The sequence below is a fragment of the Pithys albifrons genome, chromosome 17 (genome assembly GCF_047495875.1).
Source record: "Pithys albifrons albifrons isolate INPA30051 chromosome 17, PitAlb_v1, whole genome shotgun sequence".
NCBI lineage: Eukaryota > Metazoa > Chordata > Aves > Passeriformes > Thamnophilidae > Pithys > Pithys albifrons.
Window position 1 is genome coordinate 13,605,764 of NC_092474.1, and position 19,070 is coordinate 13,624,833.

General features: G+C 51.7%; 1 protein-coding gene across 5 annotated transcripts in view; it reads left to right on the top strand.

Annotated features, from left to right (window-relative positions):
- NF2 (NF2, moesin-ezrin-radixin like (MERLIN) tumor suppressor) overlaps nt 1-19,070 on the top strand; it is a 56,026-nt gene that overhangs the window by 9,426 nt on the left and 27,530 nt on the right. For 4 of the 5 annotated variants that reach the window (XM_071571801.1, XM_071571799.1, XM_071571802.1 and 1 more), the window contains exons 2-8: nt 7,107-7,232; nt 9,314-9,436; nt 11,614-11,697; nt 16,429-16,497; nt 16,658-16,740; nt 17,340-17,415; nt 17,684-17,818. In XM_071571801.1, coding sequence (XP_071427902.1) covers nt 7,107-7,232; nt 9,314-9,436; nt 11,614-11,697; nt 16,429-16,497; nt 16,658-16,740; nt 17,340-17,415; nt 17,684-17,818 — 696 coding nt within the window. The remainder of the gene's footprint in view (nt 1-7,106; nt 7,233-9,313; nt 9,437-11,613; nt 11,698-16,428; nt 16,498-16,657; nt 16,741-17,339; nt 17,416-17,683; nt 17,819-19,070) is intronic. The other variant, XM_071571803.1, reaches the window with a different exon arrangement.

Genomic DNA, 19,070 nt, shown 5'->3' on the forward strand with positions numbered 1-19,070 from the left:
TGTGTGTCTGTGTGTGCGTGTGTCTGTGTGTGCGTGTGTCTGTGTGTGCGTGTGTCTGTGTGTGTGTGTCTGTGTGCGTGTGTCTGTGTGTGCGTGTGTCTGTGTGTGCGCGTGTCTGTGTGTGTGTCTGTGTGTGTGTCTGTGTGTGTGTCTGTGTGTGTGTCTGTGTGTCTGTGTGCGCGTGTCTGTGTGTGCGCGTGTCTGTGTGTGTCTGTGTGTGTCTGTGTGTGTCTGTGTGTGTCTGTGTGTGTGCGCGTGTCTGTGTGTGCGCGTGTCTGTGTGTCTGTGTGTGTGTGTGTGTCTGTGTGTGTGTGTGTGTCTGTGTGTGTGTGTGTGTCTGTGTGTGCGCGTGTCTGTGTGTGCGCGTGTCTGTGTGTGCGCGTGTCTGTGTGTGTCTGTGTGTGCGCGTGTCTGTGTGTGCGCGTGTCTGTGTGTGCGCGTGTCTGTGTGTGTCTGTGTGTGTGCGCGTGTCTGTGTGTGTGCGCGTGTCTGTGTGTGCGCGCGTGTGTGTGTGTGCGCGTGTGTGTGTGCGCGCGTGTGTGTGTGTGCGCGTGTGTGTGTGTGTCTGTGTGTGTGTGTCTGTGTGTGTGTGTCTGTGTGTGTGTGTCTGTGTGTGCGCGTGTCTGTGTGTGCGCGTCTGTGTGTGCGCGTCTGTGTGTGCGTGCCTGTGTGTCTGTGTGTGTCTGTGTGTGTCTGTGTGTGTCTGTGTGTGTCTGTGTGTGCCTGTGTGTCTGTGTGTCTGTGTGTGCGTGTCTGTGTGTGCCTGTGTGTCTGTGTGTGCCTGTGTGTCTGTGTGTGCCTGTGTGTCTGTCTGTGTGTGTCTGTGTGTGTCTGTGTGTGTCTGTGTGTCTGTCTGTGTGTGTCTGTGTCTGTGTGTCTGTGTCTGTGTGTGTGTGCCTGTGTGTGTGTGCCTGTGTGTGTGTGCCTGTGTGTGTGTGCCTGTATGTGTCTGTGTGTGCCTGTGTGTCTGTGTGTGTGTGTCTGTGTGTGTGTGCCTGTGTGTGCCTGTGTGTGTCTGTGTGTCTGTGTGTGTGTGTCTGTGTCTGTGTGTCTGTGTGTGTGTGTGTCTGTGTGTGTGTGTGTGTGTGTCTGTGTGCCTGTGTGCCTGTGTGCCTGTGTGCCTGTGTGCCTGTGTGCCTGTGTGTGTGTGTCTGTGTGTGTGTGCCTGTGTGTGTGTGCCTGTGTGTGTGTGCCTGTGTGTCTGTGTGTGTCTGTGTCTGTGTGTGTCTGTGTCTGTGTGTGTGTGTCTGTGTGTGTGTGTCTGTCTGTGTGTGCCTGTGTGTGCCTGTGTGTGCCTGTGTGTGCGTGTGTGCCTGTGCGTGTGTGCCTGTGCGTCTGTGCGTGTGCGTCTGTGCGTGTGTCTGTGTGTGTGTCTGTGTGTGTGTGTGTGTGTCTGTCTGTGTGTCTGTGTGTGTGTGTGTCTGTCTGTGTGTCTGTGTGTTGTACTGCAGGTCATGGAACTGCAGCACAGGGACAGCTCAGCTCTGCATCCTTGGCAGAGGCTCCTGCACCATCCAAATCCATCTCTCAGCCTCCTGGAGGTTCTTGCTCTGTATCAGGCTGCTGCTTGACCCCTGACTCTTCATTTGTGTGAACCTAAAGGGTGAGGGGAGGCTTTGAGACACAATCATGGAATGGTTTGGGTGGGAAGAGACCCTAAAGATCATCCTGTTCCACCCCCTGCCATGGGCAGGGACACCTCCCACCAGCCCAGGCTGCTCCAAGCCCTGTCCAACCTGGCCTTGGACACTCCCAGGGATGGAGCAGCCACAGCTTCTCTACCCAACCTGTGCCAGGGCCTGCCCACCCTCCCAGGGAAGGATTTATTCCCAACATCCAGTATAAATCTACCTTCCTTCAACTTAAAGCCCGTGTCCTGTCCCAAGTCCTTGTTCCCAGTCCCTCTCCAGCTCTCTTGAAGACCCTTTAGGCCCTGGAAGGGGCTCTCAGGTGTCCCTGGAGCCTTCTCTTCTCCAGGTGACCCCCCCCCAGCTCTCCCAGCCTGGCTCCAGCCCAGAGGGGCTCCAGCCCTGGAGCATCTCCAGGGCCTCCTCTGGACTCTATCCAGCAGCTCCACGTCCTTCCTGTGCTGGGCCCCAGGGCTGGGGCAGCTCTGCAGGGGGGTCTCACCTGAGGGGGCAAAGGTGACACTGTCCCCGGTTGTCCCCTCGCTCTGTCCCCTCTCTCCGGTGCCTCAGCCGCCTGTTCTCCGTGTCCTGCTCCGTCTCCTGCTCTCCCTGTCTGGGCAGACACCATGGGATGTGCTTGGCTGCACCATCTGCATCCTCACGCCTGGGTGCGTTTTTGGCCTCCTCGGTGGTTAACAGAAATAGGTTTTAATTAAAAGCTCATTATCGAGTTGTCGTGTAGCATTAGTAAATAAAAATAACTTTTACAGCCCTGCCTTGTGACTCAGTAAGTGGCAATTGAAAGTATTTGACATCACTTTATTTAAAAAAAAATGGACGAATTTTGCATATTTGATTCTCTGTTTGCTCCAAATGGGCTTTAAATCTAAATAAATGGTTGTCTCTGGCACTCGGGTTATCATTCAGGTCCAGAAGGAGAAATAAATGTGGTCTGCAGTCCCAAAATCATCATCATTTTAGTTGTGAGCTGTTGTGGGTGGGTGGTCTGGGCGTCTCCTGGGGGGGTTGGAACAGCTGCAGCCTGTGCATTTCCTGATTCCCCGGGGGCTTGAGGGATGCTCTGCCATCTCCATCCCTGCCTCAGTGAAGAGGTGTCACATCCTCGTGTTACAACTTGCTTCCAGGTGGGAATAGCACCCCTTGCTGGAAGCTGTGTGTGCCTTTTCCAGGGCTTGGTCCCCTTTTCCCAGGGGTCCTTTAGGCTGTCATGTCACCACAGGGGCTCTGTGCTCCCTTCTCCTCCCTGGCAGAGAACTAACAATAAAGTGATCTGCAAAGCCATTTTCTGCATTATTTAAGGATAAATTGGTGCAGTAAAATACTCTGTAGCTGTGAGTCACTTCTGCAAGGTCAGGCACTAACCTAGTCCTGCGTGGGGGTGTGGAGGGACCGCTGTGCTGGGTTTCCCTGGGAGCAGCATTCCCAGGCTGAGCTGGACAGCACTGCCTTCATGTCCTTGGTCACTTGTTTGTGCCCTTATTCCCAAACCTGAAGCTCCAGTGGTTTGTGTTTGTGATGCTGAGGAGGTGAGTTCTTCCTCTGCCACCCCTGGGCAAAGCCGGGTTCTGTCCCTGGGGGTTTGGGCACCTCCCTGTGGTCTGAGGAGAGTTTCTTGCAAGAGGAACCTTAATATTAAATGGTTAAAACCCATCCCCTTTTCCACATAGCTGGTGCAAATCCAATTTGACATCCCTGGAAAAAAGCATCAGCCTGCCTGTGTTTTGGGAATCGTGACCTCCTGCTCAACCCTCTCTGTGCAGGAAAGTTGCACCCTCTTGTTCCTTGCTTCCCATTTTTAAGAATCATGGAATATCCTGAGCTGGAAGGGACCCCCAAGGATCATCAGTCCAACCCCTGGCCCTGCACAGACACCCCAACAATCCCACCCTGTGCCCCAGAGCATCATCCAAACCCTCCTGGAGCTCTGGCAGCCTCGGGGCTGTGCCCACTGCCCTGGGGAGCCTGGTCAGTGCCCACCACCCTCTGGGGGAAGAGCCTTTCCCTGAGATCCCACCTGACCCTGCCCTGACACAGCTCCAGCCATTCCCTCTCTTTCTCTCCCTCTTTGTCACCCGATGACAAGGGGATCAAACAACTCTTCTGCTCATTTTTGGAGCTGCTTTATCAACAGTGAGCTGAGGAGCAGTTGTGAAACTTGACAGAGAGGTTGTGCTCCGAAATAAATCGCCCAGTTTCCTGCAAGTTGGAAATGACTCCTGGTGCAGGTTAATAAATAATGCAAACCCCGTTAATAGGTGCCAAATGCGCCATCTCTGCTGGAGAAAAAGATGATGCCAATAACCCGGCCTGGAAATACTCTGTTCTAGCCACTGGCTGCAGAGTTTTAAGTGTTTAGTGCCGTTAATTTAAAATGCTTCACTGATAGATTGTAACCGCTCCGTGCTTAGTAAAGAACATAAATTCCGGCTCCGTGGAATAACAGCCTGTTTATAAAGCACCTCAGCCCCGTGTTCCTCCACTGAATCCATCCAACCACTTGTGCTGGGATGCTGCCATGGGAGCAGGAGCTGCAAATGCCAGGGGTGATGCCTGCAGTGGGTGCAGGATGCTGGAATGACACATCCCACTCTGTCCTGCGGGTCACACTGAGGTTATCGTGGTGTAGCTTTTTACTGGGAGATGGAGCTTTACAGCATCGTGCCACCACCCTGGCGTTTGGCTGAGAGGGGTTTTCTGCTCTGAGCTTCTTGGGTTTGTTTTCAGGAGCTCATAATGGCTTGTAAAGTCATCCTTGTGCTTCAGGTGTCACTTCAGTGCTGGGCAGGGGATGGCATGACATGCAGAGGGTGGGGTGGGAACTGCCAGCCTGTCCTTGCTGTCCCCAGGCTCTCTGGACAGCAGCTCCTTCCATCGCCTCGTGCCTGGTGCATCTTTTTTTGGTATTTTACGACCAGAAAATGTGTCAGTTAATGACACAAAGCCTATAAAATACGGGTAAGGAGGGCTGGGGTCCCGAATGTCTGTGAAGCAGTTGGAGTTCAGCTGTCAAAAGATGCCACTTGAATGCAGATCGTTACTTTAAGTACCGAGGTGTGGAGGGAAATCATGTCTGTTGGAATAAAGGTGGCTGCTGTTCATTGATATACTTAATGAAGGTAATTCAGCACAGTCGGGGAGGATCTGTGCAGTGTTATGGTTGGGGACTGGAGCATTGTGCAGGAATGTTAAATATATATTTCTGCCATCACATAAATGTGCAGTGACAAAGCGCTGGTGTAAAATGCAGCAGCAGGAGCCGTGACTGAAAATACAGCCCCTGAACGGGGGCTTGTAAAATAGAGCAAGTGACTTTTTATGCAGGCAGATAATGATGGAATTGGGGGAATGGTAAACTGAAAGAGGAGAAATTTAGATTGGTGTTGGGAAGAAATTCAGCTGTGAGGCCTTGGCACAGGTTGGGCAGAGAAGCTGTGGCTGCCCCATCCCTGGGAGTGTCCCAGGCCAGGTTGGACAGGGCTTGGAGCCACCTGGGCTGGTGGGAGGTGTCCCTGCCCGTGTCAGGGGGTGGGACTGGATGGGCTTTAATGTCCCTTCCCGCCCAAGCCATTCCATGATTCTCTATCACCAAGTTAAAACTGCAAGTGGTGAAACCCTCACAAAGCTCCTGCTTTAATCCTCACTGCTGGTCTTTGCAATAAACTGGTGGTTTGCTCTTTGGGAGGAAACCTTTGGGTCACACCAGCTGGTGAGCAAGGTTTGAGTGCCTGGGGTAGTTCAATGAGGAGCCACAGCCAGTGGCAATGCCAGCTGGGAGGCTCTGTGGGGATGCTCCACACTCTGATCCCGTGGGATGTGGAGCAATGTCTGGGCAGGCAACGCTGCCATCAGCAGGAGCCTGTCCTGGGAAGGTTTGGTGCAGGCACCGAGCTCTGTGCTGAGGCAACGGGCTGAAATACGGTCTCAGAGAAGGAAAAACAGCCAATAATGTTTTATGCAAAGCAGTTTAGTGAAGAAATAGCCTTTTGCTGGCAGCCTGCTTTTATGTGCCTGCAAAAATGGTACCAAATAGCTGTTTTAATGTGCCTCACTCTGTTTTGTCTGAACCCTCAAATTAACCTCCCTCTTAAATTCATAGTCAGGAAAAGATCTTGCGCAGTCTGAGCCACCCTGTGCCGAGCTGGAGCCCATCCTGGGGGCTGGAGGGTGGCAGGATGTGTGAAATCAGGGGGTTATAATTCCAGCACTGCCAAACTTGCTCCTCCTGGAGTTTTGACCTCGAGGTGTTGACGGCGCTCGATCTGAGCAGTCCGGGGGAGGTGTTGTGTGGAGGGCAAGCGTCGGCTTCCTGCTATTCCAGGAGTGTCAGCGTGTGTGGCTGTGGCTGTGGGAAGGGAGAGAACAGCGACAGAGTCATTTACTGGAAGCCACCAGCATGGCAATGAGCTCGGGCTGTGCCCACAAGGCGGCAGTGGGTGACAGCGGGAGCGGCCCCGGCATTAATATTGATGTGTCCAGGTGGCACCAGGATTGAGTTGTAGTGACAAGAGAATGTGCCTGAGATCCGTTAGCCCAAGGGCTTCGGAGTAATGGCCATATGTCTCGGTCCAGCAATTGTTTTCTCCGGGCAGATGGAAGAGCAAAGTGGCTTTGGCATATTAGATTCATCTGTTTTATGTCCCTCTTCACCTTTCTGCCTCCCAACGCCTTCTGTTTTTATGAGCAAACTTCAGGAGCAGCGTGGATGCAGCTGCAAGATTGCTCGAAGGACACGGTCCCCGAGCAGGACCAATTTTCTCAGCTTCTGAGCTGCTTTTGTCACCAACATTTTCAGCAGAAAATGCAGTTTGACTCTATCAAAATGTGCTCCGGGAGAACCGCTGATTTCAGTGGTAATTATGGGGGTTTTTGAGCTCTTTCTCCCTGCAATCTGAGCGGGGTCAGTGGCTCTGCACACACTCCCTGCACGGGTTGTGGCACTGCTGGTGTGTGCAGCGCAGGCCACCCCTCTCTGAACCCCTGTTGCTGATGCTGGAGCTTGTGCAGGGCTTCCTGAGCCAGCAGGGAGAGGCATTAACACCACCAAGGGGCAGTTATAAGGGATTTTTATTTCTTACTGGCAACAGGCTGCTCCTGGCTGGAGCCTAAACGTGTCAGGAATGTAAAGCTTAGCTCAACAGGAGCCGAAACGCACCCTTAGGTCCTCTGCTGAGTGCTGGTGAGTCACCACAGGGAGAAAAAGGGCCTTTACAGGGTCTTTTTTTTTTGGAAAGTGTGGAAATCACGTCTCAGTTTCCTACTGAGGGAGGAGCTGGTGATCTGCAGATGAGATCAGATGGAGGGATGTAAGTGTTTCATTAGGATGTTTTCATGTCTGTAGCAAATGCCTTCTCCACACTCTCCAAGACCTTGTGAGGCAAAAATAGTGGATTTGGCTGAACAGAGATGAAGTTCTGAATTCCATCTTTGTAACTCTGCTTCCTGTTTGCTCTTGTGCAGGTGAAGTGGAAAGGGAAGGACCTGTTTGATCTGGTGTGCAGGACGCTGGGGCTGCGGGAGACCTGGTTCTTCGGGCTGCAGTACACCATCAAGGACACAGTGGCCTGGCTCAAGATGGACAAGAAGGTTGGAACCAAAGTTCACACAGTCCCACAATGGTTTAGGGTGGAAGGGACACTAGAGATCATCTCATTCCAACCCCCCTGCCAAGGACAGGGATGTCAACCTGCTGGAAGGCAGGAGGGACCTGGATAGACTTGAGAGATGGGCTGATTGCAATGGGATGAAGTTCAACAAGGCCAAGTGCAGGTCCTGCCCTTTGGCCACCCCAACCCCCTGCAGCGCTCCAGGCTGGGCACAGAGTGGCTGGAGAGCAGCCAGGCAGAGGGACCTGGGGGGACTGAGGGACAGGAAGCTCAACAGGAGCCACCAGTGTGCCCAGGTGGCCAAGAAGGCCAATGGGATCCTGGCCTGGATCCAAACTAGCGTGGCCAGCAGGCCCAGGGCAGTGACCCTTCCCCTGGACTCTGCCTTGGGGAGGCCACACCTTGAGTGTTGTGTTCAGTTCTGGGCCCCTCAGTTGAGGCAAGAGATTGAGGGGCTGGAGCGGGGCCAGAGAAGAGCAACGAGGCTGGAGAAGGGACTGGATGTGGCACTGAGTGTCCTCTTAAACACCTCCAGGGACAGACAATCCACCACATCTTGATCCAACCCTACTGTGATCACCAGCCCAGGGCACAAAGTGCCCTGGGCTGGTGATCACAATAGGGTTGGATCAAGGATTGGACTTGATGATCTCAGAGGTCTCTTCCAACCCGACTGAGAAGAGCAACAAGGCTGGAGAAGGGACTGGAGCACAAGTGCTGTGGGGAGAGGCTGAGGGAGCTGGGGGTGTTCATCCTGGAGAAGAGGAGGCTCAGAGGTGACCTCAGCACTGTCTGGAACTGCCTGAAGGGAAGTTCTGGCCAGGTGGGAGTTGGTCTCTTCTCCCAGGCACTCAGCAATAGGACAAGGGGGCACGATGGGCTCAAGCTCTGCCAGGGGAAATTGGAGAGCAGGTAGAAATTCTTTGCAGAGAGAGTGCTCAGGGATTGGAATGGGCTGCCCAGAGAGGGGGTGGATTCCCCATCCCTGGAGGTTTTTCAGCTGAGCTTGGCCGTGGCACTGAGTGCCATGATCTGGTAAAGGGACTGGAGTTGGACCAAGGGATGGACTTGATGATCTCAGAGGTCTTTTCCAACCCCATCGATTCTGTGATTCTGTGATTTCCCTTGAGAGGGTGTGTGGGATGACAAAGGAGAATGTGCTTTCCCCTTTCTCTGCATGCCTGAGGTTGGTGATGGTGATGTTGAGGTGAACTGGGATGGAGCATTGAAGTCTCATCCCCATGGCATCTGTAAATCAGGCTGGAAAAGACACCCCAGCCCAGCTCCTTTGGGGCTATAAGGCCTCAGACTGTGCCCCCTGAATCCCCTTGAGGCATTTTGGGAGATGGCCATGCTGGGGTGATGCACTTTGGGGTGACTGCAATGTAAATGGAACCTAAACATCTCTGCTCTGTGCCCCTGAACACAAAACCATGAGGGGAAAAGTGAAGTTGCTTCTTGGCTTATTTTGTTGTTGAGGTGTTCAAGGAGGAGGAAAAGCAGAGTGAGAAGGGAGGAAACACTTCCTAAATCAGTGAGTCTGCAGGGGGGTTAGGGAGGTGATGTCTGTGGTTCTGTTCCCATCCAAAGGGTGTAATCCTGCAGCCAGCTGGTCACCAACACTGAGGCAGGTCTGGGTGTCTCAACTCTTGTGCCAAGGCTTTAAACCAACGAGAATCTGAGCTGGGCAGTGCCAGCACAATAGAAGGGAGGTGAGAAACAACACTGAAATGTCACAGTGCAGGGAAACAAGCAGAAGGTCGGGTGGTGGCGTAGCAGGATCCAGGATTGCTCCACAAGGATCAGCACAGGCAATGAGCACACAGCAGATGAGGATCAGTCTTCCCTGTCTCATTTCTCATGCTGTTTGTTTCTGCCTTTTTTGTTCCCTTGCCTCGTTAGGAGTGTCAGAAATGTTTGTTTTCTTTTTTTAACTGCAGTGTCTGAACTATTTAGGTCTGTTCTAGATGTCTAAAAGTGTTTGACAAAAGATGTGTTGATCTGAACAGAAGGGAGCTGGGTCTTGTCTTGAAGAAGCTGAGTGGCTCTTGTATCCCACAGGTTCTGGATCACGATGTTCCAACAGAGGAGCCCAAAACCTTTCACTTCCTGGCCAAATTTTACCCTGAGAATGCAGAGGAGGAGCTGGTCCAGGAAATCACCCAGCACTTGTTCTTCCTGCAGGTAGGAGTCGTGTCTGTACATTTTTCCAAGCCAAGGGAGAAAGCCAGGATGAGAAGTGCTGGGAGGTTCCAGGGCCAGAGTTGGTCAGCAGAGTGTGCTCCTCATCCTGATGTTCACAACTGTCCTAAGAGACTTGTCTTCAACAACAAAAACTTCCTAAAATAGGTGAAGGATGATTTGTCTGGATGAAGCAGAGCTTCCCAGACTCCCAGAGCTCTGAAGTGGCAGTCAGGAATGATGAGGTGATCTGGAGTATCTGTGGGTGGTGGCTCAGAGACATGGATGTGTCAGATGAGGGCTCAGCTGACACCTCTGCAGGTGTGGGATCAGCTGAGGGGTGGCAGCTGCCTCTGGACGTGATGGCATCGTTGTGTGGAGCAGGGGAGTTTCACCCTGGAGAACAGAGTGCAGCCAGGCTCTTCTGGGACGTACAGGAAGGTTCACCTCCTCACACAACAGCCTGCAGGTAACTGGAGCAGAAGGAAATCCCAGCAGCTCAGCTCTTAATGGAAAAACGGAGAAGAGGAACCCTCACAGTCTCACCCACCCCAGGAACTCGTGCCCTTCTGTTAAGTATTGGGGTGAACACATCTCAGGGTTTTTCTTCTTATTTAAAGTACTCTACAAAACTTGGTGTCCTGAGAAATCAGCTGAGCTGATGATGCTGTGGCTGGTGAGGAGGAGCTGCTACCACAGGAGCTCTTCCAGAGACACGATCAGTTTTCTGACTCAACATCCATTCTCCGACACATTTTTCCTTTGAAGAGTTGTGTCAGACACATTGCAGGGAGTAAGGCACTCCTAGTCACACCTCTGGGTGCTCACTGGGAGGTTTCAGCTGCTCTGTGGCTGTTAATTTGAAGATAAATTATAAAATTAAAAAGGACACCAATTCTTACGTTTGTTACACCAAAGCAGAGGCATCCTGCCTGTGGAAGCTCTTAGGAATGCCACTGCAGCCTGCAGGGTGCCCTGCCCTTTCCAGGGGAGCTCACCACCTTCCTGCTGCTCCTCACTCCTCCAAAGTCCAGCTTTGTTTTCCAGGCTCTCAATGCAAAGTACTCCCGTTAATTTCCAAGCCCTGTCTCGTGCCCTGGTGTCTCTGCAGGGCTGTTTCCAAGTGTCTCAGTTGCTGGGAGCTTTATCCACGACAAGGAAAAATGCTGTTGTCATCTTTGAGAAGGAAAATCAGAGAGGGGAAGCAGTTCAAGCTGCATTTTGTAAATGCAGACTGTGACTTTGCTGCTGGGATTTCTGTGCTGAGAGGAGCCTGGGCTCCTGTAAAGCATTTGGGAAACAGGAGCACATATAAGCTTGTAAACTCTCCTGGTTTTATCTTGATGCAGCAGAATATCTGCTGTGATTATGTCGTACCCAACTTTGAGGACTCAAAGCACGTTATAAATTCAAATTGATGTTCCTGCATCTCTGACAATCCATTTAAGTCTCCCAGGAAATCGCCTGCTTTTTTTTTTCCCCTATCTTTAATCAGGAAAATTAAGTGTGCAAACCCAAAAAATATCGAACATGACAGGTTTAATTTTTTAATGCACAGGAGCCAGAGAGGTAAAGCCATGGCTGTGGGACCTGCATGTGGCTCCCCTGGGAGTGTGTGCAGGGCTTTGCCTGCTGCTAAAAGCACTGCCACGGAGGTGACCTGCAGCTCTCCGTGCAGGGCTGGGATGCCAGGGAATTAGCCTGGAGCACAGGTGAGCACTGACTCACAGTGAGACTGAATATCCCAGAGCAAAACCTTGCTGTGCTCAGAGACTCGGCTGCTGTTTTATTTAGCAGTGTCTGTGGCTGTCCTGTCAATCCACAGCTTGTGTCTTAAGAGGTTTTATTGCTGTCTTTACACCCAAAATGTTCCCCCCCCCTTGCCTTTAGCAACAGGGTAGAGTTTCTGTCATTTCCCACATATAAATTTAGTTCTCCCACACCTGTCTGAGGAAGGTGGTCTGTGAAAGCCTCTCTGAGCTGCCACAGACACCCCGGGCCTGGACTGTAATTAGTGTTAGGAAAATTGTTAACTGTGTGGTTGACAGCTCGAGTTGAAACAACCTGCAGCCATCTGCTGTGACAGTCATGCTCTGCTCTGCTCTGCTCTGCTCTGCTCTGCTCTGCTCTGCTCTGCTCCACTGACGTGTGCTGTCTGTCCTTTGCTGCTCCGTGTGCAGGTGAAGAAGCAGATTTTGGATGAGAAGATCTACTGTCCTCCTGAAGCTTCTGTCCTGCTGGCCTCCTATGCTGTCCAAGCCAAGGTAGGCACTGGGGGGTTCTCCCAGGGCCTCCTGATATTGGTGATGGGTTCGAGTTGATCCAGAGCAGCCAGGTGCTTGTGATGGACCCACTTCCTGGGGAAGGGGAAGGCCGGGAAAGCTGTGAAAGTTTGGGAAGTGAGGGGGCTGCACTGACACTGCTGCTTTCTCCCCACGGCTGGCTCCTGGCTACCTCCACACACTGGATGCATTCTCACTTTGTCTTTCCAGGACTCTTTAGCAAGTGCTCAGCTCCTGAGCTGCAGAGCCTGCTCAGTGCTGGAGCAGGAGAATTCCCTGAGTCGGAGCGTTTTTGGATCGCCTCCCTGCTTTTCCATTGTAGCCAGAGGCAAGGCAGTCGTGGGACTCCCAGCTCCACTGCTTCCCCAGAATGCTTGTCATCATGATAATTGCTGTGTTAGAGTGCTGGAGCTTGCCACATCCCTGTTACTGCAGCAGGAAAGGGCTTTTCCTGGGTTCTCCTCCTACCCTGGGTGCGATCTTGGGCTGTGTGGCCTCACCACACAGAGTGGGAAGTCAGTGTTCAGTGAGTCCCCCTTGTTCCTCAGCTCAGTTCTGCTCTGGGCCCACAGCTGGTGTGTTTTGCTGGGGATCTATTCCAGAGAACACTTGTTTTCCAGTCTGGAGCGTGCAGCCTTGCACAGCCTGCAGCATCCTGGGGCACAGAGGCTCCTGGGAGGAGGGAACAGCCCCAGGTTCAGCAGCAGGGACTGTAATTTATCCCTGTGCATGCACAGCGTGTCCTGCTGCTCAATTAGCAGCTCTTGGAGCTCATCTCCAGTTTATGTGTGCAAAGACAACGTCTTTGGGAGAGCAGTGCCTGCAGTCTGAGCTCAGCACAGCCACGTTGTGGCTCGTGGCCGTGCTTGGTTTGATGCTGGATGTGACTGTGGGAGGTGTTTGGCTCACAGGACTTCAGCCCTGCCCCACAGCTGGCTTGTCCTCAGGGAACATTGCTGTGGAGCAGGATAGGAGCATCAGGTCTGGGCCCACCTTTGCTGACAGTGCAGGAGAGGGGGCTTGGCCCTGTTGCCTCAAGAGAGGGCCTGATCCAGGCTGGTTCTTGCCCTGTTGCCCTATAATCTTCCTTGTGCCCCTTCAGTCCATGCTTGTGGATCACACAGAGCCCTGGGTGTCTGAACAGAGCCCTGGGTGTCTGAACAGAGCCCTGGGTGTCTGAATAGAGCCCTGGGTGCCTGAACAGAGCCCTGGGTGTCTGAGTAGAGCCTTGGGTGCCTGAATAGAGCCCTGGGTGCCTGAACAGAGCCCTGGGTGCCTGAATAGAGCCCTGGGTGTCTGAACAGAGCCTGGGTGTCTGAACAGAGCCCTGGGTGTCTGAACAGAGCCCTGGGTGCCTGAATAGAGCTCTGGGTGCCTGAACAGAGCCCTGGGTGCCTGAATAGAGCCCTGGGTGTCTGAACAGAGCCCTGGGTGCCTGAATAGAGCCCTGGGTGCCTGAACAGAGCCCTGGGTGCCTGAACAGAGCCTTGGGTGCCTGAATAGAGCCCTGGGTGCCCTGCACTGGTGTTCTTTGATGATAAATGTCCGAATTTACTAGAAAAAGGTGTTTTCTCCTTGTAGCCAGAATATTGACGAAACCATGTTGGTTTCAAGAGACTCATCACCCAGGGAAGGACAAGTTGCTTTTCGAAATGTTTCTGTTTGTGTGAAACATTCATCACTCTTACTAGAGTGCATGAGTAAACACTTCCTTGGCCTCCCCTCCGCTGACCTGCCGAGCTGAGGATACCTAAGGGAGGACTTGCCTGTTGCCAAAATGAATAAACCATTGGGTAAATACTGAGCTCCGTTAGCCCTTGGCTGGGCCAGCTCCTGCTGCTGTGCTTGGGAACAGGCTGTGACTTGGTCCGGGGTGGCTGTGCCGTCCCCTCTCCTGCTGCAGCTCCTGCTGACACCGGACACGCTCCGGCATCGGGAAGAGGGCAACTGGATCCAAGTTCTGACCTTGCACGGCTTCACTCTGCACCAGGATCAGGAGAAGGTGGAAGAGGGATGACTTTTCTGCTCTTCACTGATGGGCTTTTCATCAGCCATCTCTTTCTCCAGCCTGGGGTTCCCTTCTCTGCTTTTATTCCCAGCAGAGGGGAAAGCTGAAAGCACATCTTTGATACAGAGCTGGGAAGAAAGATGTTACAGGTCGTCTCCTTCCAGTTAAATAGGATAATGATGTCCTTCCTGGCCAAGAAGAGCGGGCAGTTAGCTCAGTAATTTCACTAATAACGTGCTGATTTGCATGATTAGGAGCATAATAGCCTGACACAGTGGTGTGTGTGCATCCTCCAGCCACTTACTGACAGCCAGGTGTGAGTCCATCCACACCGACCTGCAATAACAAAGGGAACGTGGGGATCATAAAAATAAAAGCTTATTTATTTCTCCCTCATTGTGTTCATTTGGAGAATTACTATGTGCTTTCCCCTCTGTTCAAACCACCCACACTGCTTTCAGAGTTTGGAGGTGGTTCAGGTTTTAAATAGCTGGGAAGGATGTGGGATCATCTGAAAAAAACCAGGAACATCCAGGAGGTTCTATTTTTTGCCCCTTAAATGCAGGTCACTGCCGTGCTGCAGCTCTCTCAGCACTTCAAATCTTGTAGCACAGCAAAAGGCTCTTTAATTATTATTATTTTCCCCCAAACCAAACAGTACTTGGTGTTAATTTGAAGCTGAGCATGGCTGTGTTTATCCAGGACAGTCTAAGCCAGGAATGTGGTAAAGGCAACTTCCATGCCTAACCATGAATATTAATCACATAGTTCAATTAACAGGAGCTGAAATTCCATGGCAGTTTGGAAGTAATGATTTAATTGAAAAGGTCTTTAGAAGTGCATTTGCCGAATCATTTGAGCCAACAAACTCTGCAATACTTAAGCCATTTGTTGATTTTTGACTTGTGAATAATTAATGTTCTCCTCCAGACTCCCCTCTCAGTACAAATATTCCTTTGGGACACAGCAGTATTTTTCAGCACAAGAAAAGTCACATAGTCCAGACTTACTCTTGGATCTCCACGGTAGATCACAACAGAAAATAATCACTTTAATCCTATTTGCTGTTATTTTCCTCACCCCAAAATGATTTACTTGCTGCCTGTCCAAGGTTATGGGAGTTGTTTCCTTTGCCAGTGCCACCTCATTAGTGCTGTCCCCTTTGGTGGGGGTCCAAGGGATGGGAACCTGCAAAGTGCTGCATCCCGAGGGGCTCCAAGACCTTGGCAGACAGAGCTGCTGCTGCTCAGCACCCTCCTGGATGAATCCGGGGTGGGTTTGTTCTATTAATTGAAGCCTGAGTCAGTGTAGGTTGTTGTTCCATGTTCCCTTCGTATCTGCATTGGCTCCAGATCAATATTTGTGTCTCTAATCCCCACGTGTCGCCTCCCAAGCCGAGGGGTGGGATGTGTGTAGACTTTTGATGCCGAGCTCTGGTTTTGGCGTACGACGTGATGGTTGTGGCGTTAAGAGGAGGATGAGATGAAAAGCTTCCTGACTTGTTACATGACCACCGTGTGGGTCTTGCTCTTGGTGTTTAAAAATTGTCACCGTTTGGCACTTCCTGAGCTGCGGTTCCTCAGAAAAGCAGGGAGGGAAGGGCTGTCTCACTTGCAAAGTGACTTGAACAAGCACCGCTGTGCCTTGTGTAACTGGGGACTGTCACTGCAGAGGTCCTGTTTGCCAGGTGAATGGAAATCACAGCACTCCTTGTACGTGCCTCACATCCTTTGTTCCTCTCCTCTTGAACCTGCTGGATTATTGGAGCCGTTTGCTGGCGCTTTCCTGCCCTCTGAGGCCGTACAGGAGGTAAATTCATTTTCACACACACGGCAGGGACACGCTGCTCCTCAATCTGTTAATAAGTGGTTTTATTTCTCAGTCACTTTATATGCTGCTCAAAGAGATGTAAATCTGAACAAATACCAGTAATTACTGATGCACTTAGCAAATCTGAATTGGATTCCTCGACCCAGTTGAGCAACAGACCCTCTGGCAGAAAAGACACCACCTGCCTGAGAGTAGTCTGTCAAACTGCTCTAATGTTTTTGATATTTATTCATTAGGGTGATGAGCAGAGACAGAGAAACCACCATCTGCCTCATCTGAATCACTGCAGTTTTTGGGGACAGGTCTCTGTCCATACCTTATTTCCTTGTTCCACTACCAGTGGGGATGTGAGGACCTCTCAGGTGTAGAGTCTTACGCTGCACTAGTGGAGTTGTTAATTAGGGCACAGTGATGAGAGTAGAAGAGACAAACGTCATCTAGTCCAATGGGCTGGCTGCTGGTGGACATCCACTGATGGTGCTTGTCAGCTGAAGTGGTGGAGTCACCATCCCTGAGTGTTCAAAAAACAAGCAGATGTGGCTCTTGGGGACATGGTTTAGTGGGCGTGGTGGGATTTGGTCAAAGGTTGGACTGGATGAGCTTGGAGGACTTTTTCAATGATTCTGTGGTGGTGGGAAGTTCTGTTCTGCTTCCAGTTCAGTTGCATGAGTAGAAGGAGACTGATGATGTCCATTAGCAGTGAACTGACAGAGACACTCAGGTTATTGACTTTACGGAGCAGTCCACGCTCTCTGCTCCTGAGGGGAGGTGTGAACAGGCCACCTTTGCTGTCTCCAGGGGTGGGGTGTGAGGGTGAGGAGTTTGGCTTGCCTGGGTTGGTAAAATGGGGTAACATGGTCTGTGCTTCTTTCCAGTACGGTGATTACGATCCCAACGTCCACAAGAGAGGCTTCCTGGCACAGGAGGAATTGCTTCCAAAGCGGGTAAGGAGCAGAGGGGAGGAATAGGAATGTGTGTCCAAGTGCCTTGGGGTTGGATGTGGGGCTGGGACTTACCTTGAGGCTCAGGTGTTTCTGACTTGTTGGCTAAGGAAACTGAGACAGGAGCAGTGTGGCCTGATCTCTGTCTCCCCACCCATCCCAGGTAATAAACCTGTACCAGATGACTCCAGAGATGTGGGAGGAAAGGATCACGGCCTGGTACGCGGAGCACCGAGGCAGAGCGAGGTGAGCGCGTGCTGCTGTGGTGGGGCAGCTCAGAGCCCTCCCTTCAGGAGTCTCTGGGGTTTGGGCAGCCCAGCACACTTCTGCTGCAGCCTCATGAAGGGCAAAGGGCCTTTATTGGTGGCTCTGCTGTCCCCTGGCCACTCTTGGGGCCCTCCAGAGAATTCAGGAATGATGCTCAGGAAGGACTCACCTGCCTCAAGGGTCAGGGGGCTTTTGGGGCTGGGAGGAGAAATGGGAATTCAACCTGTGTATTGCTGCCTTGGGTGGCAAAATGCTCCTTTGGGGGACAAACCTAAAGCCAGATGGATCTGAAACAGGGGCCTTCCAGCCAGAGGTTTCCTGTTTATGCTGAAGGGATTGGGAGGTGGATACAGCCAGGCTTGGAGTGCTACATGTCAGCAGCCACTAAGATGCAGACAACTGCAGAGTGGGATTTGCTGTTGGACTTTATTGATCCTGCCAGCAAAGACAGGATTGACCTGTGTGATAGAGACAGTCCAGGCTTTAAAGCCTGGGGAGTGCTTAGGATGAGCAGGAGCAGCCACGTCCGTGTCTGATCCTCCCAAACACCGTGACACTGGGGCTGTTCTGCCTGGCAGGGATGAAGCTGAGATGGAGTATCTGAAGATCGCTCAGGATCTGGAGATGTACGGCGTCAACTACTTCGCCATCAGGGTGAGAGTGAGGTTGTGCCTCACATGTTGCTGCTGGTGTAGCTCCTGTGCTGGTCTCCATCTCTTGTCTTGAGACTGGGGAGAGCCAGGAGGGCTGGGAGGTGGCTGTGACACCCTGGGGAGCCCCAGCCTGGCTGTGGGGGGACAGCAGGTCCTGGCACCCCGTGCTGGGTCACTGCCTGGGGCCGGGCCATGCTGGTGACAGTGGTTCATGTCTCGCCCCCTCAGTGGGATAAAAGGGATTTCTGCTCTTTTCTTTCCTCCCCTAGAATAAAAAGGGCACAGAACTGCTCCTAGGAGTTGATGCCTTGGGGCTACACATTTATGACCCAGACAACAGGTTGACCCCTAAAATCTCCTTCCCGTGGAATGAGATCCGGAATATCTCGTACAGCGATAAAGAGGTATGGATGTGTCTCCTCCCTTCCCTTGGAGCAGTAAGAGCACAATTGGGATTTAAAATGGTTTCTTTTGGCTTCTCTGTCTGCTGTGCTTGCTCTCACTAGCTCAGCTAAGGGCAGCTCAGCTGCTCCAGCTGAGACCTTAATTCCAAGCCTTCCTGAAGCCTTGCAGGAGTGGGCGTGCAAGGGGTCACCTGGGAGCTGTTCTGCTCTTTGGTTTCAGACTATGTTCCAACCTCCATGTAATCTTTTCAAAAACCCAAAATTGCTGTTGATGTGCTTAGCCCAAATATCAGAGTTCAGAAGTTAAAATCTCTGCTTTGCTGAATATATTACAGTATTTATGACTGTGGATACATTCTGTATTATGGAATACAGGGAGGTGTATTCCTGGGGAGAAGAGCTCTTGCCATCTCATTACATCATATGGAGTTTCAGACTCTTGGGCTTGGCACAACAGCTGGAATCTTTTTAGGAAGTTGAGTAATTTAAGCCCAGAGTCTAAACATGGGTCTTTGGAATTGTTGGCCCCCAAACCTGGTGAGAACAGCAGTGCAACTGGGACTGAGCAGCTCCATTTTCAGTCTGAGAGCTGCTCAAAGAAAGCAGCTGCCTTCATGGTAAGGAAGAGAATTAACTTCTTAATTAAAAAGAGTTTTCTAATCTAAACATGATATCGATCAGGGCAGCAGCTAAAGGTTTCTCATCAGCTGCGTTTATTGCATGTCTTGTGAAGTTTTATAAGCAGTAAAGCCGTGCTGGAATTCTCCTCACTTGCTTTACTCCTTAAAGAGCTTCACGACTCTGCCAACAGCCCAGCACTGAGTGACTTCCAAAGATTCCCTGCCTGGGAAGCCTCCAAAATCCAGGGACTGACCCCTCCATAACCAGGCCTTGCCACAAGGCTGTAACAGAGCTTTCTCTGGGGGAAAAGGATGGATCTCTTCCATCAGGTCAGTCATCTCTGTAATCGGATGGGAATGACAGCTCGGACACCACGGAGGGGTTTGTTCCTCCTAACAAAGACTCCCTGTTCACATGGAGCTGAAATTCCTCTCCTGGCAAATTTCTGCTGCAGCTCTCGATGACTGGTGGGGGTTCTGCCAGAGCCCAAATCCAGGGACATCCATGCATGTCTGCCTGTGTGAAAATCTTAAAGGATTGGCTCTTAAACTGACAGAGCCAAGTGGTGCCAGGACAAGCTCTCAGAGCCCTTTGCAGGCAGGGCAGGGTATGACAAATCTCCCTGTGCTAA